At 34.6% G+C, this 24200-nt stretch overlaps 1 protein-coding gene across 4 annotated transcripts in view; it reads left to right on the top strand.

Moving 5' to 3' along the window:
- The window catches only part of LOC146536465 (nephrin-like), a 141799-nt gene that overhangs the window by 52384 nt on the left and 65215 nt on the right, over window positions 1-24200 (top strand). For all 4 annotated transcript variants that reach the window (XM_085189824.1, XM_085189825.1, XM_085189823.1 and 1 more), the window contains one exon: window positions 23742-23889. In XM_085189824.1, coding sequence (XP_085045950.1) covers window positions 23742-23889 — 148 coding nt within the window. The remainder of the gene's footprint in view (window positions 1-23741; window positions 23890-24200) is intronic.

The raw sequence follows: 24200 nt of genomic DNA on the forward strand, positions 1-24200 counted from the left end.
CCTATCTATTTATTTACAAAGAAATATGTTTTATAAGACTCATGTAGAAGCATTCAATCAGGTCATATTATAGCCAATAGAGCTGTTCAATATGAAAACTTATATTAAAAGCTTAAAGTTGTTTATTGTAGTGTACTGTACTTAATTGGGTACACCATTGCATCCGTTGAAGAAATGCTGGCAAGGAAATACTTTCAATGCTAATAACCTAGAATGTTCAATAGCCAGTGAAAAGCTTGCGTATTCGTATATATATTATTTATTATATATGTTATACAAGCTATGGTCTTCTGGGAGGAACGGAATATACTAACACTAGGTGCCCTCTGCCTACGCTTCCATTCCGGGATACAGCGTGAAGTTTAAAAAAATAAACTTGCCACTTATACGTAATTTAGGTGAAATGATTTTAATTTGTATATTAAGTAGTGGTAAATAGGAAGAAATTTTTACTTTATAATTTTGTACCCCTGTTGGAAAATTTTTGACTCTACACTCAAAGTGGAACAAGTGGATTTGAATGTAGCTACGTTCATAGTACAGTTTATAATTGCTTTACTACTACGTTTACTTATTTTTAGAATTTTTGTTTTTGAATCCATCCTGTATATATAGCATCTAAATGAACGAATATTGGAGATCAAAGAGATATTGATGATAGATGCTATATTAACATTTATGTTTCAATATCATCAAATAAGCATCCCAATGTTACTATAGTACCTGTTGAGACAAAGCCTAGTTAATCTGGAAAACAGTCAGCTTAGGAATAGTTATACTGGAGTCGTAGTCACCAAACTTAGAGACTAACTTAGATTGCCACTTTCGTAACACCTACAAAGAATCCCTTGACAACAATTATATATATACATATTATATACTTCTGTACGTGCGTATTCTCAGTAGAGAATTTCAAGTAAAATTTGGTCTAAAAATCCTTGAGAGAGCTGTCTGGACTCTTTAATTCTTATTAGCTCTTTAATGTTTTAATACAAAAACTATTTTTGATCTCATTTCTTTAAGAATATCTTTAAATAACTATTCAATGCGTAACAAATGAGTATGGAAAATTCCTAAACGTTTTTACCTTAAGTTCGTTGCTTTCTTTTGCGAAAAAAAATATAAAAATATACATTTTATAAATAAATATTGAACTTAGTCGGATTCGAACCTATATCTCTTTACATTCAATCCTCGCTTACATTTATATATCGCATTCTTACAAAAGAAAAACCAGATATTTTCATCCATTTTTCCATTGTCTTTAACCACAATTCTCTATACATTTCATGTATATAAATAAATTAATTTCGTCGAAAACACGTCGAGCACTCTGAAGTGAACACCAGTATTGTCGTGTACAAAAGCTGCATACGTAAATCTTTTACAAGCATTTTCATAGCAGATAATCCAGTAAATATGGAATATTTATGTGGTCATTGTAACGTAGTGGTGGATTGGAATGAACACATGTTATGGGTTCGAATCTCGAGGTGACAATTTTTTGTTATATATAAATTTTGCCATAGAAAACGGGATACGTTATGTGTTGGATGCCCTACTCGAAAAAATTATAAATATTATATTCTCGTTTTCCACGCTCTTCAATTCAACCCGCAAAGCCTCAAGAATTCGGCGGAAACTGAAGTGTCTTCAAGGGAGTGTTTTAGTGTCTAGATTCCCAGGTTCCTTAACTATCCTGCTGTATGCAGGATTTAGCGTGAAACTAAATAACTAATAAATATCAACCTTATTTAAATTTAACCAGCTTTTCTCATCGCAAAGATGAAAATGTGAAATTAAAACAAAATATTCCAGGATTGAGGTTAACTGAACATTACGCGGGTTAGATTGTGTATACGGATGCATCTTAACGCCTTATTGGATGCTGCTTCCTGTAGCTTCATCTGGGCTTTGGAGATTTTTGTATAAAAATCATATTGGATATTATAACTTTAAAATGTTAGTTTTCTTTACATTATAGTGATATTTATTTATATTTTAGTTTTGCGATGTATCCCACACCTAGTATGGTAAGCAGAGGGAATATGGGAACCTTGTTTTAGTACATCTCCGTCCCTTCCATTCCTCTGATTTTTGGAAGCATTCTGTGTTGAGTGGTGGATCTCAACGCCGCGCTTTGTTTCAACACCAGCGTGAAGAAATGGGAATAAAATTTAAATCAATAATTCTTTTCGAGTGGGGATTGAACCCACCATGACGGTGACAGTCGCTCGTTTGTACTCCTGCGGCACGACAGCCTTAGTGTGCACTCGTATATGTAGTATTATAAGTAATCCCTATCCCTGAGCAAAGATTGAACCTACACTTACAGTTTTATTTGTCAGTTAGCCGTATGTATGAAAATCAATTCAATAGGATATAACGTAAAGGAAACGAAAGTAAAACGAAAATCATATTGGAAGCAACGCGTATTAAAGATTTAAACGTAAGCTTTCTTAATGTTTTATAGTATTAAATCTTTATTTATGATCGTAGGAATAATGTTGAAATTGTTTAAAATAGATTTTTAACCGAGTTCAGAAAAAGGAGAGTATTATCATGAGTTTATAAATACGAAGACAAAGCACGGCGCTCAGTTCAGCATGCGCAATTCTTTCAGGATTTGGTGGAAAATAGGGAAATTTCTTAATGTGAACGGGATGTCTTAACACTAGGCTCTGTCTTTTTACCTAAAATTGTTTAATTTTTAATATAAGCATCCCACTTAGTGCTTATCGAATCGACAACCATCACGTTTAGTCAGACAACTGTTCCACTGCACTACTACTACTACACTGACCTCATTAAATAATTATTTTGTATTAAACAATTTCCAATTTTTATGATTAAATTATTAAATAAATTAATTAAATGTGATTAAATTATTTATTAAATTAAATAAAACCACGTTGGATGGTCCGGTGGTTACGCGTTGAGGCAGTATATTTTATACCAACTGGCTAAAGGCAATATATATTTTATATAAAATATTAAGCTTCATATGTAGATACACAGATTATAACAAAAGTAAAATGTTGTATTTTTTAAATATACATTTAAGTTATAATTTTTTTTTATTTATTTAAATTGATTAAAATTATGTACAGATTATAAATGTTCTACAGATTATAAAGAATGAATGAATCTACAGATTATAAAGGTTTCTTTTAAATTGTCTTTATTAATACTTATTATTACCTTAATTTTTTTTCATCTCTTAAAGTGCGAATTTCTATCTAATTAATTCTTCCGGGTGGTAATGGAACCCACGACCGTCGCGTTTATAGTCGCACCCTTGTGTCCCTGCGCCACGAATGGCCTCATATATAGAACATCTCTATCGCAAATAAGATAATCAATCATAGATACCAATAGCCGTAAATCTATATATACGATTCTTGATATATTGCATTGTAGGTACGCCTCGGCCTTAATCTATTTTAACGTAGTTCTTACTTAATACATATAATTCTACATATAACAACATAAAAGCGTAGGCAGACGGAGAGAGAGAGAGAGAGAGAGAGAGACTTAAAGTCAAAACAGGGGAAGGGATTCCTCACTTTTCACCGAGATTGTAGAGACAATGCGTGTTTAATGGCGGAACTTAATGCCTTGCTTTTTCTTGGTCAGAGCACGAGAATAAAAAAAAGTAAATGCAATTATTTCCCCAACTCGATATCAAACTCGCAATTATTTTTTAAATTTACTACTTCCCACTGCACATGATGGCCATGCATAAATAAGAATACCAAAATTAGTATTTGACCTGACAAAAAGGAAAATAATAGAATAGCTGTAAAGGCAGGGGCCAGGCAAAACCACGAGCGAAGCAGTAGTCGTAAGAATATGAAATGTTTTAAAATATTAAAAGTGATGAGATGAGCTTTTTTTGGGTAAACTTTAAATCTGAGCGCACTTTAAAGCTCAATTTCAAACTTAACATAATCAACTTTTAAAGTAGTTTAATTTCAAAAATCCTAAATCGACGGAATTAATCTAATGTTGGAGCTGCATCAAGAAAATTTCAATCAACTCGTTTCATATAAGGATGTGTATACACTATAAATATACGAGGTCAGTCGAGGTGCGTGCCACTAGTTGTGGGTTCGATTCCCATTCTAGGAAATGACATAAATAATATATTCGTGAGACTCCAAAAAAGAATTTAAGCAATTATATTTATACATTAATTCATTTATACATTAACTTATTAATTTGAAGTTTTATGATGTATCCGACTTAGATACCTTCAAAAGACGCATCTATTTCCACCTTAACCCTTAACTGCATGGGGTCATGGGCGGCGGTGATCACTTACCATTAGATGACCCGGGCGCTCGTTTACCTTGTCCATAATAAAAGTAGAAATCGGAAGTATCTTAATGTCTTAGCACTAGGTTCCCAGGTTCCCTATGCCTACGCTGATCTGTGCAGGATACAGCTTAAAGCTACATACAAAAAAAAATTAACCTAAATAACTACTCGTATGTGCAAGAAGCTTAAATTTTAATCCAAGTCAGCGCTGTCGGTCTCGCCGCAACATATTTTATTTGATTCCCCCTTCCCCACTTTTCTAATCAGAAAATGTGAAATGTTCCTTAGAAAAATTCCACCGACCACTTACAGACTAATTCTGCATTTTAATATGGAGCTTGAAATTATCTCTTGGAAGCAATCTTTATGAAATATTACATAATAAATGTACGTGACTTCTCATTTTAATGCAGTTTTGTAGTGTAACTAGTTGGCAAGTTGTCGTTTTGGTTATGGATAGTGTAGGTTCAATATGAGATGTTTTTTTCTCGCGTTGTAATATTTCGCGCGTATAGCAGGGTAGGATGAGGGAACCTAGTGCTAAAACACTCCTTTATTAACCCACTCATCCATGGCGTAATTTAACGCAGTGCTGTCATTATTACAAAGTGAAGAAACGATAATAGTTAATTCTCCCAATTGGAAATTAAACCGACAACTGTCTCGTTTCCAGTCAGACGCTGTGCTACTGAACTACAAGGGATTTTTAGCTAATGGCATACAATAAAAGTAACAACTATATGGAAATTTGGGTTTCGTAAAACTTAATTAGCGAGCTTGGAAAGCTAATCTAAGACGGTAAAGCAGCGAATCTAAGACCCACGGTAAAAAGGACATAGGAGAACATATTATACAAAAAAATAAAAATATTTTTAGTGTTAATATGAATGAATGTATATTTTGAAGATGTTACAGGCGAGTCTGAGAACGCGACGGTTGGGGATTCGCTCCCCCCCTCTAGGAAATGTTTTTTTTTTATTTTCTCGCTTTGGTTGTCATTTATTTCCGCCATTCAATTGTAAAATTTGAAAAATATTCAATGTATCCCGAATAAGCAATTACTATTAAGTATGCCGCACTAGGTCTTATTTCTAAATAAGGCAAAGTGCTGTGTTTAGTGAAGTCCTGATTGGGAACTGAATCCACAACTATCGCTCTTACAATCAGACGCTACGCCTCTTAACCATGATTTCCTTTAATTATGATTTTTTTATCAAAAAACCTAGTTATTTAATAAATATAATCTACGGAGAAGGTTCTCAAACATAAGCTCCAAGTTTCGTATTTCAATCTCGCTGTTAGAAGTTATCCCATAAGACTTTGAATGCGAATATCTTCATTTACTCAAAACTATACTATTACTAAATAATTTAAGATTCCATTGTAGACACGTAGTGTGTAAATTGAGGAACGGAGTGTCTTAACAGTAGGACCCTCTGTTCCAATTATATTAGTAAAAATTTACTAATATAATTGGAACCTGTAATATAATTTAGTGTCAATTTCCCAACCACTGTACCACTGCGGCAACGGTTTGTGCGTAACTTATGTAAATTTTAACCTCCCTCTCCCACAATCGGGTAAAGTTAAAATGAGAGTGGGCGGCGTATAAATAACACGAATTAATAAAGAAAACGCGTCGAACGTAAAAATTGTTTACACCCGTTGCTCTATAACGGGATTAAATTATTATATAAATCTAAAGGCTTTGAAATCTGAAATTATAATATACAAAATTCCAACGAACTGTGTAATCCCCTGTGTAGTTTGTTTGTTAAAGGTATTGATGTTTTGATTTTTATTCTGGAAATTAAATTAATCTAGTAATAATTATTATTATTATAGTTAATAATTAGTAGATTAAAAAACTAAATCCAGGATGGTAGGTCAACTATTTCATAAATAAAAAAAGTTATATTAATATAAACTATACGAGTATTTTCAACAAAATTGGAGTAAAATAACTGTATTATTAATTGGCCGTAGATTTTAATTTGTTAGATTCGTAAAATTATAGTTGTTTTAGTATTTTAGTATTTAGTATTAGTACACGAATCTAGATTAGTAAAAAAATATTTATATAATTCAAGCGGGCGAAGCCGCCAGCGAACGCTAGTTATTAATATTATGTTTACTAACTATTCCTCTAAAGTCTATTCAGTCAAATGATATCTCATACTAAATTGTAATACAAACGCATATAGAGGCAGAGGTACCACAGACGGATTAAGTACGGAGTGTACAATTTCAATTCAATATTGTAAGATCTAATAGTTTGATAGTTTCAGTAGTTTCCTGAATGCTTTGTGGGGCTGGGATCGGGAAGTCCTAGGTTCCATAGATAGTAACGTGTAGCTTATAGCGACTTACGTTTAATTGATGCCTCAGTGGCGCATTTTGCAAGTGTCCGAATGCAAGGTAGTTGCGAATTCGCACTAGGAGAGAATTTCTTGATATTTTTTCGGGAACGGAAAAATAACGGGATTGTCCTTTTTGGGCCTTAAAGCTTATGCAAATACAGTTGCCAGCGACGACTAGTATACAGTACTAATTTTAAATATTTTTTAAACTATAAATCATAATATATAACATATCAATAAAAGTATACATTTACTTAAAATTGATATAAAGCCCATATATTTTTGTTATTTAACATTTCATTTGACTTTGCAAATAACTAGAAAAATATAGAAATTTCCAAAAATACTGTCAAATATGTTTCAAACGGAAGTTGGCAATGATTCTGATTTAGCAGAAGCGTAAACTGATAGACGAGTCAGGCTGAGGCTGTGTGATTTTTTAGAACTGAAAAATTGCACATAAAATTGAATAAATTGTTTTAGATCAAATACTTTGGATTTCCGACTGATTTGAGGCTACCGTGGTGCCGGGCCGGCATCGGCACAAGAGTTCATTCGATTCCTAGTCGGGGGAATGAAATATTTATTAAGTTCATTTCTACGCTCTGTTAAGGAGACAAAACGCGGCGTTAAGTTTAGTCACTCTACACACAATGCCTCGAGAACTCAACGGAAAGTGTGGAACGGAAGGGAAATATCTTATTGAGAACGGAGTGCCTTACCACTATTTTCCAAGGTTTCCCCCCTGTCTATCCTGCTGTGTGGCATACAACATGTAGGTATAACAATGTTTTAATATACATATATTCCCCACACGGTAGTGTTAATACACTGCGTTTCCTACTTTCCGCCCAATTTTAGAGACATTGCTTGTATTGAGTGGAGGCACAGAACGCCACGATTTGTGTACCGGGAAAGAAAATGAAAATAATTTGAATATAATAATTCCCACAAGTGAAATTGAACCCAAAACCGCGTTTTATAATCTGACGCTGCTCCATTGCGCTATCCATATCATATTACGATAAGCTCATATATTCACATTCCCAAGAGATCCTCCCAGAATCACATACAGTGACATACATATAATATTACATAATATAATATAGTTCATAATCTCTTTGACTTTTACCAATTCTGATTGCACGTTGCCTTTAGGACCTCGTATGAATCTTTAAAATCCCAAGAGTATCGAACAAACCGATATATTAAACGGATTTATTCGTTGTACAGGCGTACGCGGTGTGTTTTTGATCTTTTTCCCTTACTTACTTATGCTGTGCATTTGAACGTTAATACGTGGAAAAAAAGATAAGTTTCCAATTTATCTTTTTGAAATATGTTAAAACTGGAGCATGTATATTTTTTATCTTTTTTGCCGTGTGCTTATCGCAAATTAGATAAGTAACTTCCAGTTTGAAAGAACGAGCAATCATTTCCTTTTTGCTGTATTTGTGGGAACAAATAGCAGAGTAGGCAGAGAGTATGTCCCTCCTCCGTGTCGAGAATTTGTTAGAGAGGTGGAGAATTGAGTGTCTTAAAAATTATTTCTCTCTAGCTCATGCTGCATCTACACATAGCAGGGCTGATGGAGGGAACCTGGGAACTAGTGTTAAGACGAGGTGTTTTTTGTGTGTCGTTCCCCATTTTTCAGAGAATTCTGGACGCATTGCATGTTGAGTAGCGGAATTCAACACCATCATATCAGAGAAAGAGCAAAATGAAAATATTGAAAATTTCATTTCCTTGAGTGGGAATCGAACCCACAACCTGTCGCGCTTACAATCGTACACTTAAGCCCATGCGCCATGATGACTAGCTTCATCATAAAAACATATAATTCAATAATAAGAACAAAATAAACAAAATACAATCTTGTCAATACACCCCCAAGAGTATAGCTAGCTAATCGAAGCCGCACCCACATACAAATGAGACAGATCCAAACAAACAAAACTCGTGAAAATCAAGAAAATATTATCACTAACTTTGTAAAGCACTGAAGTTCCCCCGAGGGTCCTCCGCTTACAGAATAACATATAACCAGACGTGTTTATAGAGACGTGGCGTGCGACTCATAATCTCTTAGAAAACCCAATTTTTATTCAACACGACTATATTTTCGAGAGCATTGTATGAATTTTTGAACCCTCCTGAGATTTGGGGGCTACTATTAGTTTATGTTTTCGACATTTTTTTTGGGTTCCAGGGTAGTATTGCTAAAATGGATAAGGGTTCCGTTTATATACAGCAACAGTAGGGCTTCTATATGTATTAGAAATGTCTTTCTGTTCGTCAGTATGATGAGCTAATGTATTCCTAGGACCATACAGTTGAAATTTCAGAAAAAAACTTTTACCATTTTTGTCCAATATTTATGGTGGTATTTGGCTAAATATATTTATAATTTATGTTCGCTGCTACGGAACCCTCAAAGAGCGAGACCAACTCGCACTTGACCACTTTTTCATATTTAGTTTACTTGAATTACGATTGTCATCATTGACAGTCCCTGGATAGACCTTTTCTGTACAAATCTATTTTCCATTATCAAATATTTGATCTTGCACGTTTTTTATGTGTTTGGCCCAGAATTTTGGGTTTATTTGTTGCTTCTGTTAATATTATTTTTGTGATTATATTCGTATAGCTTGGTGATATTATAGTTCATATACATTGGAAATCATTTCAGCTCGATTTTGTAGAAGTCTCTTTTGAGAAAAAGACTTTTCAGGCTTTTTCTTGTATTCTCCTATTATGTTTTTTTAATCGTATATCCTGATCGTATATCTCTATGTATCCTGAATGCAATGTGTTCATGTGTTCATGGCATAATCAAGGAATAGAACAGAACAATAATTGACAAAATTCAATGAAAATCACCTATCAATTGCAAGTTGACATTGTCAAAAGCATAAGCATAATTTGTAGTCCCTATATAAAATGCCAAATCAGCTCTACAGTAGAGTTACAAATACGCGATTACCGCACGATCGACGCCACATTAGCGGGCGACGCTAACGATGTACGAGTATCAGAGTGATACGTCACTCATATGTTTTATGCTGATTTGCTGATATTGTATTTAATATTTAAATGTTATTATTATAGTAAAGTTGAAAATTGTTTGTGTGGTTGTAGGTTTTAAAAATAAGTTTAGCTTCAAGCTGTAAAATCAGGAACCTAGTGTTAAGGTTACCCATTATCAGTTGAGTTCTTTTTGTTTTTAATTAATCGGATTTTTTTAAAAATAAGAAAGGGCCAAATTCTTTTATTTCTTAGAAAAAAAGAATTATATTAAAGAAGTAAATTAAATTAAAAGAAAAAAGTGTTAAGGATCTATAAATCACTAGTTGCAACTCCGAAGAGTCTATACCATCATCCGAACGTCAGCACCTTCGTATTATAATAAATTTCTTAAACAAATAATAAATGGCTTACCCTCGTATCTCCTAGTACTTTATACTTAAAATGCGAGTAGGTAACAAGTGTTCCTAAGTGTCTACGAGGTGTGTCTTCCTTCCCACATTGTTTTGCTCCAACGTTACTTACCTACTTAGGCTTACTTGGAGTAAACTTGCTCGTGCTGTTTTCTGTTTAACTAAATTTCTGTATTTACGACTGTAAATGTAAGAACGGACTTGAATTAGGTAAAAAAAAAAGATTATTAAATATTTTTCTACTTTGTAATCATTACCCCCGATTCGAAATCGAACTCACAACCTCAAACAGCATTTACATTCACATATTTCCACTATGCCATGACGTTCTAACCTCAAATTTAGCTTCGCTTTTTAGCTTTTTGAGAGAGATCGCAATCGAGTACGTAAGTTATCATTGTGGCTCTCATTATGCAGATTTCGGACGTTGCAAGGTATTATCCTCCCTTGTTTAGCTTCGCAATTTCTATTTTAATATTTTATAGCTGGGGGTTGTGGAATTGCTAATATTTTTTGTTTTTAAGCTTCTCTTCTAGTGTTTAAAGTTGTGGTAATTAAGGTTTTGTATATTTTTTGTGTTGCCTTTATTTTTACGCTGTATGCCGCGCATAGTAAAGTATGCAGAGGGAACCTGGGAACCTAGTGTTAAGATATTCTATTCCAATTTTGACACTTCTGTTCAGCACTTTTCGATGAATTCAGTAGGCATAGACTGATGAGTGGCGGTACACCGTCAACACCGCGCTTAGCCTCCTCACCAGAGCGAACAAATGAAAATATAAATTTAAATAAATATTTAATTTCCTCGAGTGGGGATCGAACCCACACCCAGTCGCGTTTACAATCACACTTTCTGCCTCTACGCTACGACTGCCATCAATTCTACAGACGTAACAACACGAATATTACCTGTAAATATTAATTGTTACGTCTGTACAAATTACCCAAGTTGCCCCAAATAAGATTTGAATTGACAACCACCGTCTATCTACATTCATCGCATTAGAAGAATCTTATTCAATCTAAATCCTTTTACGTAACTAAGATCCGTCCACTATGCCGTTATCTCGTAGTTCAGCGGAGCGGGCTATCGCTTAAAAAGACCAGTCTTTGACGTTAAGTAAATACTGAATGGTTCAGTCCTTTTTGACATTTGTGAATGGCTTATTAATATATGCGGGTTAGTGGAGGTTTATTATGCTTAGATATTATGTCGGTGAAGTTGTGGCGCGTAGGTTATGAGTTGAATTCTCACTGAATATTCTTTTGGCTTCTCACTGTATCCCGCATATAGCAGGGTAGGCAGAGGGAACCTGGAAACTTAGCGTTAAGTCACTTCGTTTTCGAATAGTTCGCGTTCCAATAGTTTCGCGACAGGATCCTGGTGGTTACAGTCGCAAGTTTGTACCCTTGACTGGCCTGAAGGGAAATAATTATATTTACATTATTTCCATTTCCCCGCTCTGTTAGACAAAGCGCAGTGTTAAGTTCTCCCATTCCTCGAAATCGGATGAAAAATAGGGTACGGAGTATATTAAAACTAGGTTTCCTTTACGTACCCTTCTGTCTGATGATCTTGATTATATTCTTCATATTTTTTTAATAATTGAATCCGTATCTATCCAATAAGGAACACTTGTTATTATAAATTGGAAATCGCTGGTGCAAAATTGATTGATTGAATTGGGTTCACTATCGCCTACAAACAAACTCGTTAAAATATTTTTCAATAAAGCAAAACTAAGCATCAATTTAAAGACGGCACTAGTAGAATCAGAATTCCGAATTTAGTTAGTTAGGGGGGAGGACTTCCGATAGTGGGGATTACGGCTTATTTATATTTAAACGGTTAAAGAGACCCATTGCGATGGTTACGCGACGGTTGTGGGTTCAATCCACGACGACATCTACGCAGAAATGAATTATTATTTATTTATTCATTTCTTCCCTATCGCAGCAAAGCAAAGAATCCGGCGGAAAGTGGAGAAAAGAGTATCTTAACACTAGGTTCTCTCTAATTGAAACTCAAAAAATATACCCCTTTAAACCAGCACAAGGATCGCAAAATCCAGCTACTCCTCACCAATGGAAAGGCATGGTGAGTTATGAAATGCTGGATAGTTTCTACTCTTCCACCAGATTATATATTTATTATCTTATGTTTTATTCAATATTTGGTTTTCTTCACTTTGGTAACGGGTAAAGCGCCTTGAGTTCCGCCACTTAACACGCAATGGCTCCAGAATTCGGCTTAAAATGAGAAACGGAAGCGTCTAAAGAGAACAGAGTTTCTTAACATTACGTTTCTTCTGCCTATTCTCGTAAGTGTAGGATACTGTGAGAACCTAAACAAAACATATACAGATTTTTTTCACATCGCACACTTATTTATATTATGAAAATTCGTCTCCAGTATAAATAATTAAAAATAAATGATCGCAACGTAAGTTCGTATGTTTTATCAGCGGCCACCAGATTCGTATTCACTGACCAATGTTATTATATTTTGTAATAACAATAAAAATCAATATGGCCGGCGGCTTCCCTCTGTGGGGACGCGGGACGTTCGTGTATTGAAATTTTAGTTAATATAAATATTGTATTCTGTTTGAAGTGGTGTAGGATATGTGAGAAGACTAATAATATATACAGTTTTTAGTAGAATATGTAAGGAATTTTTTATAAAATATATACCTATTTTATATAGCAGAAGAGTTTGTTTCGTTAAACTCGCTAATGTCAGGAGCCACTACTTTAAATTAAGACTTTTTTTTGTCTTGGACCTTAACACTAGGTTCCTAGGGTACGCATCAAGTGTCTGTAGTTATAATAATAAAAAAAACTATTTTTCCTCATATCGTGTATATGCGGGATACAGCGTGCTATCACAATAAAGAATTCCAAACCATAATCAAGTTCTAAAACTCAAAAGCTATAAATATTTCAAAGGAAAAGCAATTTGAATTTAAAGTGAAACTAATTCTAAAACCTTTGATAGTTGAAAATTGGAAATAAAACCGCCTTTTAACCAATTTGTTACAAATGCCTATTTGCTATTTTGCTGACTCGTGATCTAATAGAGACGGCTATCGGAATTATAGTCTAGGGGATGGTGGCTTTATGTTGTGCTTATAGATTTTCTAGAATTGTTTTCGTTTACCTGCCGTAGCAAGATATATCGCGGCGTTTAGTTTCGCAACTGAAAAAATAAATTAGGCGGAAGATTAAAAACGAAGTGTCTTTTATCTGCTCAAGAAGGTAAAGCGCGACTTTGAATTACACCACGACCAATTCCACGCACTGCCTCAAAAAATTGAGCATAAAAGAGAGGATTGTTGGTGGGGTAGTATCTTTATACAAGGTTCTCCCTGCCTACCTATTCAGAATACAGTGTGAGGCAGATTTAGTTATTTATTTATTATTTGGAACATGTAATTTTTAAAGCTGTTGACTATTTGACCGTGGTTTCATACTTGATTTGGATGATTCGATTTGACGTCTGGAGACCTCCGGAGGACATTGTATAAAGAGGTTGATGGTACTGAACGGTGCAAGAGGTATGTAGGTAGATTTTGGCGTTACATCCTTTATGGCTAGGAATAAAACGTAAAGTTCTTTATGTTCCCTACTTTTTGAATTTCAGTTTTCTACCCCTTTCTATACAACTGCAAAATTATAAATTTGTGCAGATTTAACTAGGAGTGACGCCAGGTGCTTCCACTAGTTTTTAAATTTACATAAAATTGGTAGCTGAAAATTGGAAACTATTTAAAATTTTAATGACATTACATTATTAATGGATATAATGCGATTTAATTTGCGAAAACTGTTCGTGAAGTGACGTTACAGACGCGTTGTTAATTTTGTAGAGGCCTTTTGTGTGAAGTAGTAGTATTGAATATTTTTATTTGCTTAACGCTGTAGCACGCACATAGCAGAATAGGCAGAGGGAACTTAGGAGTGTTAAGACACTCCGCTCCCTACTCTTTACCGAATTCTGAACACATCGGATGTTAAGTAGTGAAACTCAATGCTTTGCTTCGTCACCAGAACGAGGAAGTCAAAGTAAAATGAAAATTAATCTTAACACTAGGTATCCAAATTTCCTCTACTATTCTCTAAAAAAAACTAACCTACTGTACTTGCGATCAGATTTACTTATGACACTTAGAACGAATTCTTTTTAAACACGAGGGCGAACCCGCGTGTAAAACATAGTACAAAAAAGATAAACAAAAATATTCCCACGAACCCTCTATCTCTTATTACTCTGTGTACTGATTATGGCGCATAAATTCTTATACGGGAATAATGTGTGACAGTTTTACAGTTCGCCTGCAGGTCTCGTACCCTGATTGCATTTTTATAGCACGTCGCTTATGTTATTTAGGTTTCCAAAAATATTTTAAGCTTAATATGAGATATAATGTAACGCGACTAGTTGTGGGTTTGATTCCCAACCGACGGAATGAAATATTTAATATTTTAATTTGCTCGCTCCGGTATCGAGCTAAAGCGCGGTGTTAAGTTCCGCCATTCAAACGTATCAACGTAACTCTATACTAACATATGCCTTAATTATCTAGCGTTGTTGAATTTCCAAAAGGCGCGGATTCGAATTCCGCTACGTTCAAATTTTTATACTTTTCTAAAAAAAATTATTTCTTTAATGTGCGAGTCATTTTGTAAATAAATGTAAATAAACAATTTATAGACATTAAAAATGTAAAAATATAAACAAAATATATATATTTTTACATATCGTAGCTTCTACTACCAGCTTATACTGTCATTCTATAAATCTTTGAGCAAAATAAAGCGCGACATTTACGTGCCGTGATTGCATCTTTATTAGACACGTTGTTACAGCGCTTATTAAACTAAAATTTTAAATTATAATTCCAGTACGAAGCGTGCCTACCTTTATTGCAATTAGTGCAGGTTCAAATTCAGTTTGAGGTAAGAATTTGTATTATATTTGTATTAGGTATATACATGTTTTCTCAGCTTGTTTTTCTTCTATAGTCAGTCGTGGCATAGGCGCAGAAGAAATATGAAAAAATAAATCTTTACTTTTTAATATTTAACAATATTGATGAAAAGTTTGTAAACTTGAAACAGGGATTACGGGTTCAAATCCGTTGCCACTTTTAAAAAGCTTCTTGCAGTACTTAAAAGTTAAATTGAAAAGCATGCTTGAACTTTGAGGTGGTTTGAGTTAAATTTACTTAGCTTTTGTCTTCTGTGGTTCTTGTAAAATTATAATATACATTCATTACATTGCGACTGACAATGCTGTGATTGCGGGTTCGAACCCCAGTTGGGGGACTGAATTATTTTCATTTTCTTACTCTAGTAACAGGACAAAGGTGTTGAGTTTCGCCACTCAATCACACATGTCTAGAAAATTTAGTGAAAAGTAGAGAACGGAGACTCATCACATTTGCTTTTCTCTGCCTTCCTTGCTAGATGCGCATTGGTGCTAAGGGAGAGCACGTGAACGAATTTGGTTGTGGGTTTGATTTCACTCGGGGGAATGAATAATTTTCCATTTTCATTTTCCAGCTTTGATCGACAAACCACGGCGTTGAACTCCTTCACTAGTCAATCAAAATTGGGCGGTCAGTCAAAACTGAAATGTCTTAAGCTATATATTTACATAAAAATTGCAGTGGCAGTACAGTCAGTACATTCAAATAAAAGTTGACACAAAACTTACAAAATTGTATGTGCAATTTTTCAATTTTAAAAAATCACTTCAGCCTAAACCTAACTCGTTTATCAGTTTACGCTTCTACTAAATCAGAATCATTGCCAACTTCCATTCGAAATCTATTTGACGGTTTTTATATGATATTTCTATTTTAGAATAGCTTTAAAAAAAAAATTTTCACGCTGTATCCCGCATAGCAGGATAGGCAGAGAGAACATGAGTGCTAAGACATTACGTTCTCCAGATTCTGCATAATTACTCAACGCCGCGCTTTATCTTCTTAACAGAAAAAGGAAATGGAAATAATTCATACCCCTGAGTGAGTATCGAACCCACAACTGATGCGTTCATAATCAGCTATTATGGTCTCTTATTTCTATATTCTGTTTTCTTCTTATATAAATTAATATTGACAAAGTAAAAAAATATGTATTAAGCTACTAAAATACTTAGAAATGTATTTCCAGTATAATATCCTAAGGTTATCAAAAGTTAGAAAGCATAAAGAAGGCAGCACCTAAGTTTGTTCTGCCGCGCCCGTGTAGGCGTCGCCGTGACCACGTGCACTGTCTGGGTTTATGATCGTCATATCGTTTAGGATAGCTTTTAAAATAACACCCTCTTGGTGCAGTTGTCGTGAGATTTGCTGAATGTTTTGGTTATGGGCTTCGATTCAGAATAGATTTTCAAGTTTTTGGTAGTTATTAGAGAATTGTGTTGTATAAGTATTTTTCTTTTTTTAGTTGTGTGAATAAAAAAAATTTCAAGCTGTCTCCCCCTAACAGCATATAGGTAGAGAAAGCCCATTGTTAAGACACTTCGTTCCCTATTTTCCGTTCAATTCTGGAGACATTGCATGTGAAGTGGCGGAACTCAACGCCGCGCTTTGCCTCGATAGTAGAATGAAGAAATGAAAATATTAAATGTTTCATTTTCTCGAGTGGGAATCGAACTCACAACCTACGTTACTACGTTACAGCTACATTTTGTGCACCTGCCAGACGACTGGCTTCATATACTATATTCTACCACAAATTCTTAGGCGAAAGCAAAATAAGTGTATATTATTAGATACATTACACCAAAAACACGGTTGTTTTCTCGGAACAACAAAGAAAATTGAGACGTCCCCTTTATAATGAAAGATCCCTAATAAATTACTTAGCACTGTGAAGTCTTCATACAAAATAATAAAATTTCCGTCTAAACAAAAATAACAACGCGCTGACGTGAGGAAGTACATATTAAGCGTAATATATATCCACGAATTTAGCAGACGCCTTATTTTTTTGGACCCCGTCAGCAGGGTCCAAGGTAAAAAAGAAAGCGATTATTATACATTTATTTCTTTAAAAAAAATCGATTAGATAGTAAAAAAAATAATTAAATAATAATTATACTTGGACCTTTGAAGTTTTGGGGCAGAATTGAAAGAATTATTGTTCAATTGTTGCACAAGCAAGTAACTATAAACGTGTCAGGTTGTAAGTTCGATCCCCACTTGAGGAAATGAAATATTTTGATTACTTCAAAAATTAGCGCAGAGGTGGTTTGATGGTATATGACCTCGTATAACACCAGAGGGGCTACAGATATATCGCCGGCTCTTGTAATGAAGGTAGATGCGCATTTTAAAGGTCGGAAACACAAAAAATATTTCTTATATGAATCAAAAAATAATTCTATATGAAAAAATATTTATTGAGCTCGGCCAGTTTTTTATGTTTATGGCGTACTATGTGGAAATTCCGTATGGGTACCAGGACGAAGACATCCACAGAACACACCCTAAGTTAAATTAGGGACCGCTTATAACTTAATCTATATATAAAAAGTAAATAATTGTTTTAACCTTAAAACCTCGTGCTATCTTCACACTGTGTGTCAGTATGTCGTTAAACGATTGTATGCTTGAATCTCAGGAACTGTCGCATGGAATTTTGTAATAAAAGGCAGTTTGGCCAATTTTTAGGCGTGTTTTAGTGTATGATAATGTACAAGTCAAGTAATCTAAAACTGAAGTGAGGCTACCTACCGAGGTGGAATAGCGTATGACTGTAAGCGCGATAGGAATCATTATACGACTGTGGATTCGATTCCCACTCGCTCGAATGACTATATTTTAATTATTTTTGTTTCCCCACTCAACACATGCTCGAAATTGAACCGATTTTTATACAAATTTATCTCAATTTACCTCAATTAGCAATAAAGCTCACAATCTACGACTTATAAAACAATTTTACTAAACACCAAATATATATAAATAAAAAAAGACCATAAAAATGGTTCTATTAAATATTTATTTTAGCTTCATGCTGTATCGTCTACGCTTTTATATACAGGCATAACAAAATGTTAATAAACTTGTTTTTACTAGAGTGAGAAGATAAAAATAATCCATTCACCCAAGTAAAAATCGAACTCACAACCGTCACGTTAATAATCAGACGGCTGCCTACCAAATACGAGTATATATCACAGGTAAAGCCATTACGGCCACATTCAACCAAGTTGTAAGAAGCACTCAATGGCAAGTCTAATTCTAGTTAATAACAGGTCACGTATAAACAATATTCGTATCGTGAAAGCTTCGCATTCAAAATCATAAGCTACATTTGGGCAGAGCTTTTAAAATCTTTCAAACATGATTGGAGGAAAATGGTCAGTTTTTATAATGATTGTTTAGAGAGACATCGGTTCGATTTCCGTGGAAATAAATTATTTGATATTTCTTCGCTGTGGTAACGGGAAAAGGGGGTGTGGAACGGGAAAAATAAGTGACAAAACGGGAAACAAAAGTGTCTTCAAAATTGAGCGTTTAATTTGGCACGGAATGTTTTAACACTTTATAGGGATCAAAGTTTTCAATTTGTTTTTCATACATAGTTGAAAACATTTTTTTACAAAAACTACAAATTATCTTTACTAGTTCCACTTAACTAGAGTAATGTAAAAAATATTTTTAGTGCTCGGTCAATTTACAAAATAAAATCACACATGCACCACATAATTATATTTTTTAATAAGGGAGTTTTTTAAATTGAAGGCTGTATGGATTATTCAACTTGTTGAGTTGCTCCATAACACGTTACGCTTCCAGAATTTGACGTATAGTGGGGAACTGTGTTTTAATAAGAACGGAAAGAACACTAGGTTCCCAAGTTCCTTCAATGTACCCTTATTTGTGCAGTACACAGTGTGAAGCTAAAAAATCGTTTTTAATCAAGGCAAACAGAAAAGAGAGACAGGCAGAGAAAGCGTAACTTCATAACTCTATGTTATATATTTTAACATTCTTTATAGGTTTGTCTTAAAACCTAAGTAAACAAAGTTGCAACCGACGATTGATAAATAATAATTTGAATTGCTTTTACAGTCTAATTAGGTCCTACAATAGTAAAAAGGCAGAAAAGTGCAGTCTTTTCTGTTGGTTCCTATTTCGTAGCATGCACCGTAGCACTTCGTAGCTTCAATATAAAATATCTAATATAGTTTTTATAGTTTGAAATGTTGTTCAAAACGTTAAAACTACATATAAAATAAAATATAAAGCTCAAATTACTTGAATTTTTAAATAATTAGGTTTTTATAAGCTTTTGTACGGTAAAAAGGTGAGTAGTTTAAAAGGCAAACGGCAATCCTATTCACAAACGTTGGTTAGAAGATCAACAGTTACTTTAAAAGGAATCAAAGTGAACTGAAGGTCCTCTTATTCGTTGCGTAATATATTTAAAACACTAACTTTTACTTACGGGTCTCCCTGTGGTCCATTGGAAATAAGATTTTTCAGTTTCACGCTACTTGTAGGCACAGGAAACATAGGAACCTTGTGTTAAGATATTCCGTTCCCAATAAGACACTATCATGTCACACTTCGCGCGGATTCTTGAGGCATTGAGTGTTGAGTGGCGGACCTCAAAAAACATCCCCCAGAATTAGATTCGAACTCACAAACCCACACAGCGATACAATTTTGTTATATTTATTTAATTAAAGTCACTTTACTAGGTCTGTAATAAGATAAAGTCTATTACGGAATTAAACGATGTAATGAAAACGTGACGCTCCCGGAACGTTGTACGTAAAGATGTTATTATAACGAATGGTAATTTTAATTATTTTAATTTGCTTGGTTTAGGCAGCCGCGTCGTGGTGCAGTGCCCGGCTGTAAATGAGATCATTGTGGATTCGATTCTCAATTAGGGAATTTAATTATTGTCATTTCCTCGAGGGCCTCTACTCAACAAGCATTGTCTCAGAAAGTTGAGCAGAAAGTAATGAAAAGAGTGTCTTAATATGTTTACATTGCCAAATCCTAACCCGCGTTCCATTACGATAGGTTGTGGGACACTTACTTGAGGGAGTGAAATATTTATTTTTTTCATTTCTTCGCTCTGGTACCTCGAGGCGAGGTAAAACGCAGCGTTGAGTTCCGCCACTTAACACGAATTGCCTCCAGAATTCGGTGGAACGCGGAGAGTGGAATGTTTTGTCACTAGGTTCCCCTTGCCTACCCTGCTAAATCATTTGTTGGCTAAATCATTACCAAGACATACAATACGTGGTCCAAATATCATAAAAACAAAGGCTTAACATTATATACATTTCGGCTGATACCAAAATAAAAAGAAAAATCCCTACATCTCTAAGCTCAAAAAGAAATAGCAAATAAACAGCTAGTGAACTTGGCATCTATACAAAGAAACCAATGTAACTGTAAAAACTATTCTAAACTAAATAAGTACCGAATTTTGTTCTGAAAATAGTTCAAAAAGAAATAAATATAGGGAACCTAGTGTTTAGACACTATGTGCTTTTCGCGAATATTAGAGACATCGTGTGTTAAGTGGCGTAAATCACCACCGCGCTTTGTCTTGATATCAGAGAAACGAAATTAATATTATAATTTCCGTAAGTAAGAGTTTGACTGTAAAAGCAACGGTTGCGTCACGTGCCACTGCGCCACGAATGCCTCTCAATTCCCTCTCGTTTCCATTGAAACACGTGCATTCTCCCCTTCCCGTCGAATTCTGGAGGCATTGTATGTTCAGTAGCGGAACTTAACGCCGCGCTATGCATCTCTACCAGAGCGAGGAAATGAAAATAATAAATATGTAACTTCCTCAAGTGGGTATCGAACTCGCAACCTCTGTGCCTCTGCGCCATGACTGGTCTCAAAATACTGCATTCCTAATGAGCTGCCCAGTCATGGTACTTTAAAATGAATCAGGAAGTTATTGGTATTATATAAAATTGATACACTTTTGAGATACGCGAATGTAACCTCTTATTAAAATACATGTAAATATAAATAACCTAATTTACCTTAATCTTGGGTTCGATTCCCATGCGGCGGAATAAATTATTTTCTATTATTCACTCTGCTAACGAGACAAAGCGCTGCGTTGAACTCCGCCACCCAACACACTATTTTTGCGTAAATGTAACGAAAACACTGTAGTGTCTATCTCTATACTCCTTCCAACCCCACTATAAGGGGGATACAGCGTGAATATAAAATAAACTGCATTAAATAAGAATACATAACCACTATTACACGTAACGAGCTCGTCACCACTGCGCCGCGGCGGGTGCCTTTAATATTCAATATACATTGCTAATAAAGCACAGAGCGCGCGCCATTATCGTGCTGGCGGCGGAAGCTCCACTGTAGGCACTGATAGCTATATTATATTGAAAAATGCATGTGAAATTCCTGAAAATATGTTGTGATATCATATTATATGTATACTAGCTTTTGCCTGAGGTTTCGCTTTCGTCGTCAAATGGTTATAGCTGAAAATTACCTGTCATAGGTAATTTTACAATATGTTTCTTTTTAAGTACCTGAAGTAACCTTTATGATTTCAGACATAACTTTCTGGAATATAACATTATTTTTATTGTAGCTCGTAGTTTCTGAGATTAGCCTGTTGAACCAAACATTTTATAAAAAATCGCTTCACGCTGTATCTCGCAGATAACATGTAATAAGATTTATTATTACTCCTTCGCTTCGCTCTTCATCTTCAAAATGTGGAAAAAGGCGTAAAAGTCTAAATTTAACATTATATGAGACAGTCATGACCCGGTGGCACAAGAATTTGAATGTAAACGCAGTTTTGGGTTCGATTTCCACCACTCAACAATGTCTGAACTTGGCGAAAACTGGGAGACTTGTTTCAGCAGTAAGTTCCCAGGTTCCCTCAAAAAAAATGGAAAATAATTAATAAACATCCAAACACAAAATTCCAAAAGTAAATTACCAAAACGCACTAAACTCAGTTACGACACACAAAAGTTGTTGCAAAACGTAACGTTACGTAAGTCATTGTCATAAAACAAAACGACGGCGGCCGAGTGATGGAGCCTTTACATATTTTATTACAGCCGGATACAGATAGAGACTGAAGTGGACTAATTCTTAGAGTTTGTTAAGGAAATTTTTAGTGTTTTGCTCTTTGAGTGCTTATCTTCTCAGATATTATGGAATGGTTGATATAAATAAACAGTAACTTAAAGGTTTCTTCTGCATATCAAAGTAGGTAGAAGGAACTAAGTGTTAAGTAACTCCACCTTTCATTTTTCACCCATTATAGTTAAATCATTCAGTTTCATTCCGCCCTTTGAAATGTTGGTATATAGAATTGGTAAGATATCTAATGACGATGTATGTATATATATAATTTACAAAAACCTTAACAAGATACGATCTGTAGCATAAAATGTAACGACATCGGCCGTTCAGTATCGTTTACTCGTTACGTACTTCACGTTACGTCGTGCTCGTGTTTAAGTGGCTGTCGTCAATTTGCTTTACTGCTATAATATGTAAATATAGACGCTGTGGCTTAGTGGTGCTGACCACACCATGAGGGATGTGGGTTATATTCTACGTATTCTCCATGAAACTTTTGATTTTTTTTTAAAAATAGTTATTTCCCGGTTGGGGATCAACCCCACAATCGTTCCACGAGCGACGATGGCCTCTAATAGTTGATTTATGGATATAAAAGGAGGTTCTGGAAAATAACTGTCCCGCAGTATCTGTTATTTCATCCTTCCATCTTTCAAATTGTTCTCCACTTTTCCTCTTTCTGTTTCTGGAATACCAGTCGATCATGACTTTGCTCTACTTATAATATAACGAGTCATCTCCATTCATTTCTACTTGTATATTTCCACTACTATTCTCCTTCTTCCTGGCATTAATCCCGGCTATTTACCAGGGTCTGCCTTCCTACTTAACCTACTCCACTTTGCACGATCTTTTGCGTCCTCGGTGGTTAGACCATTTCCACTACTATTCTACTATAGTATAAACTTTCTGGACTTCAAGACAAAAAAAAATCAATATTACAATCAGTTCGTGAAAAATTCGACATTTTTATAGAAAATGCAAAATGCAAGTTGAAGTCAAAAGATCGCGACCTCATTTCAAATGATTTTTTGTTTTAACTATTTGCTTAATCACTTCCGACGGCGTCTAAAAAGATTTTTTACTACTAGTGACATACTTTGCTTGTATTTTAATATGAAAAGACGAATGTCGAGGCCAGTCGTGGCGCAGGGGCACAAAGTGTGACTGTAAAAGGTTGTTGGTTCGATTCCCATTTGGTGGAAATATTTAATATTTCCATTATCTTGAAGATAGGGCGACGTGGAGAATGAATTATCTCCTTAGTTAAAAAAGCAAGGCAGAATTTATTTTTTATATATATTTATTTTCTTATTAACCCTGCCAATTTACACAGAAATAAACACAAAAAACCTATTCATCTATAACACCAAAATATTTTTTTTCAAAAATACATTTATCTACTAAAACAATATGTAATATAATATAATTATATAAATATAATTTAAGTAATAATCTAATAAGAATTCAAATCAATTCAGATTTAGTCGACTTTGTTCCAGTGTCAACAGTGGACGTGGAGGCCGTGGTCGGGAGGACCGCGGTGCTGCCCTGCGACATCGAACCAGACTCCCATGAAGACAGGGTCTACATGGTCTTGTGGTTCCGACATGCTGGAGGAAAACCTTTGTATAGGTAAGATATTTTATATCTTTAGTAATATATTTACTATTTGCATCCGCTCTGCTGTTGAACTGTCTTCTGCCAATTTTTTCCACTCTATCTGTTTGAAAAAAATTTGGACAAACTAATTCTTAATAAATAACATAAAATATCATGAAATATTTTTAGTAAAGTAAAGTATCAAAAACATTTAAGCTAAAAATATTATCATAATAGTCTCTCCTTTTCTACATTTTAATATTATAGAAAGACATGGGATCATTTTGACAATTTCGTAGCATAATAGGGTTGACAGCTTGAACACGAAATATCACAAGAATTGG

Source organism: Heliconius melpomene, chromosome 9 (assembly GCF_056956725.1).
Source record: "Heliconius melpomene rosina isolate 202511_hmr_F chromosome 9, ASM5695672v1, whole genome shotgun sequence".
Classification (NCBI taxonomy): Eukaryota; Metazoa; Arthropoda; class Insecta; order Lepidoptera; family Nymphalidae; genus Heliconius; species Heliconius melpomene.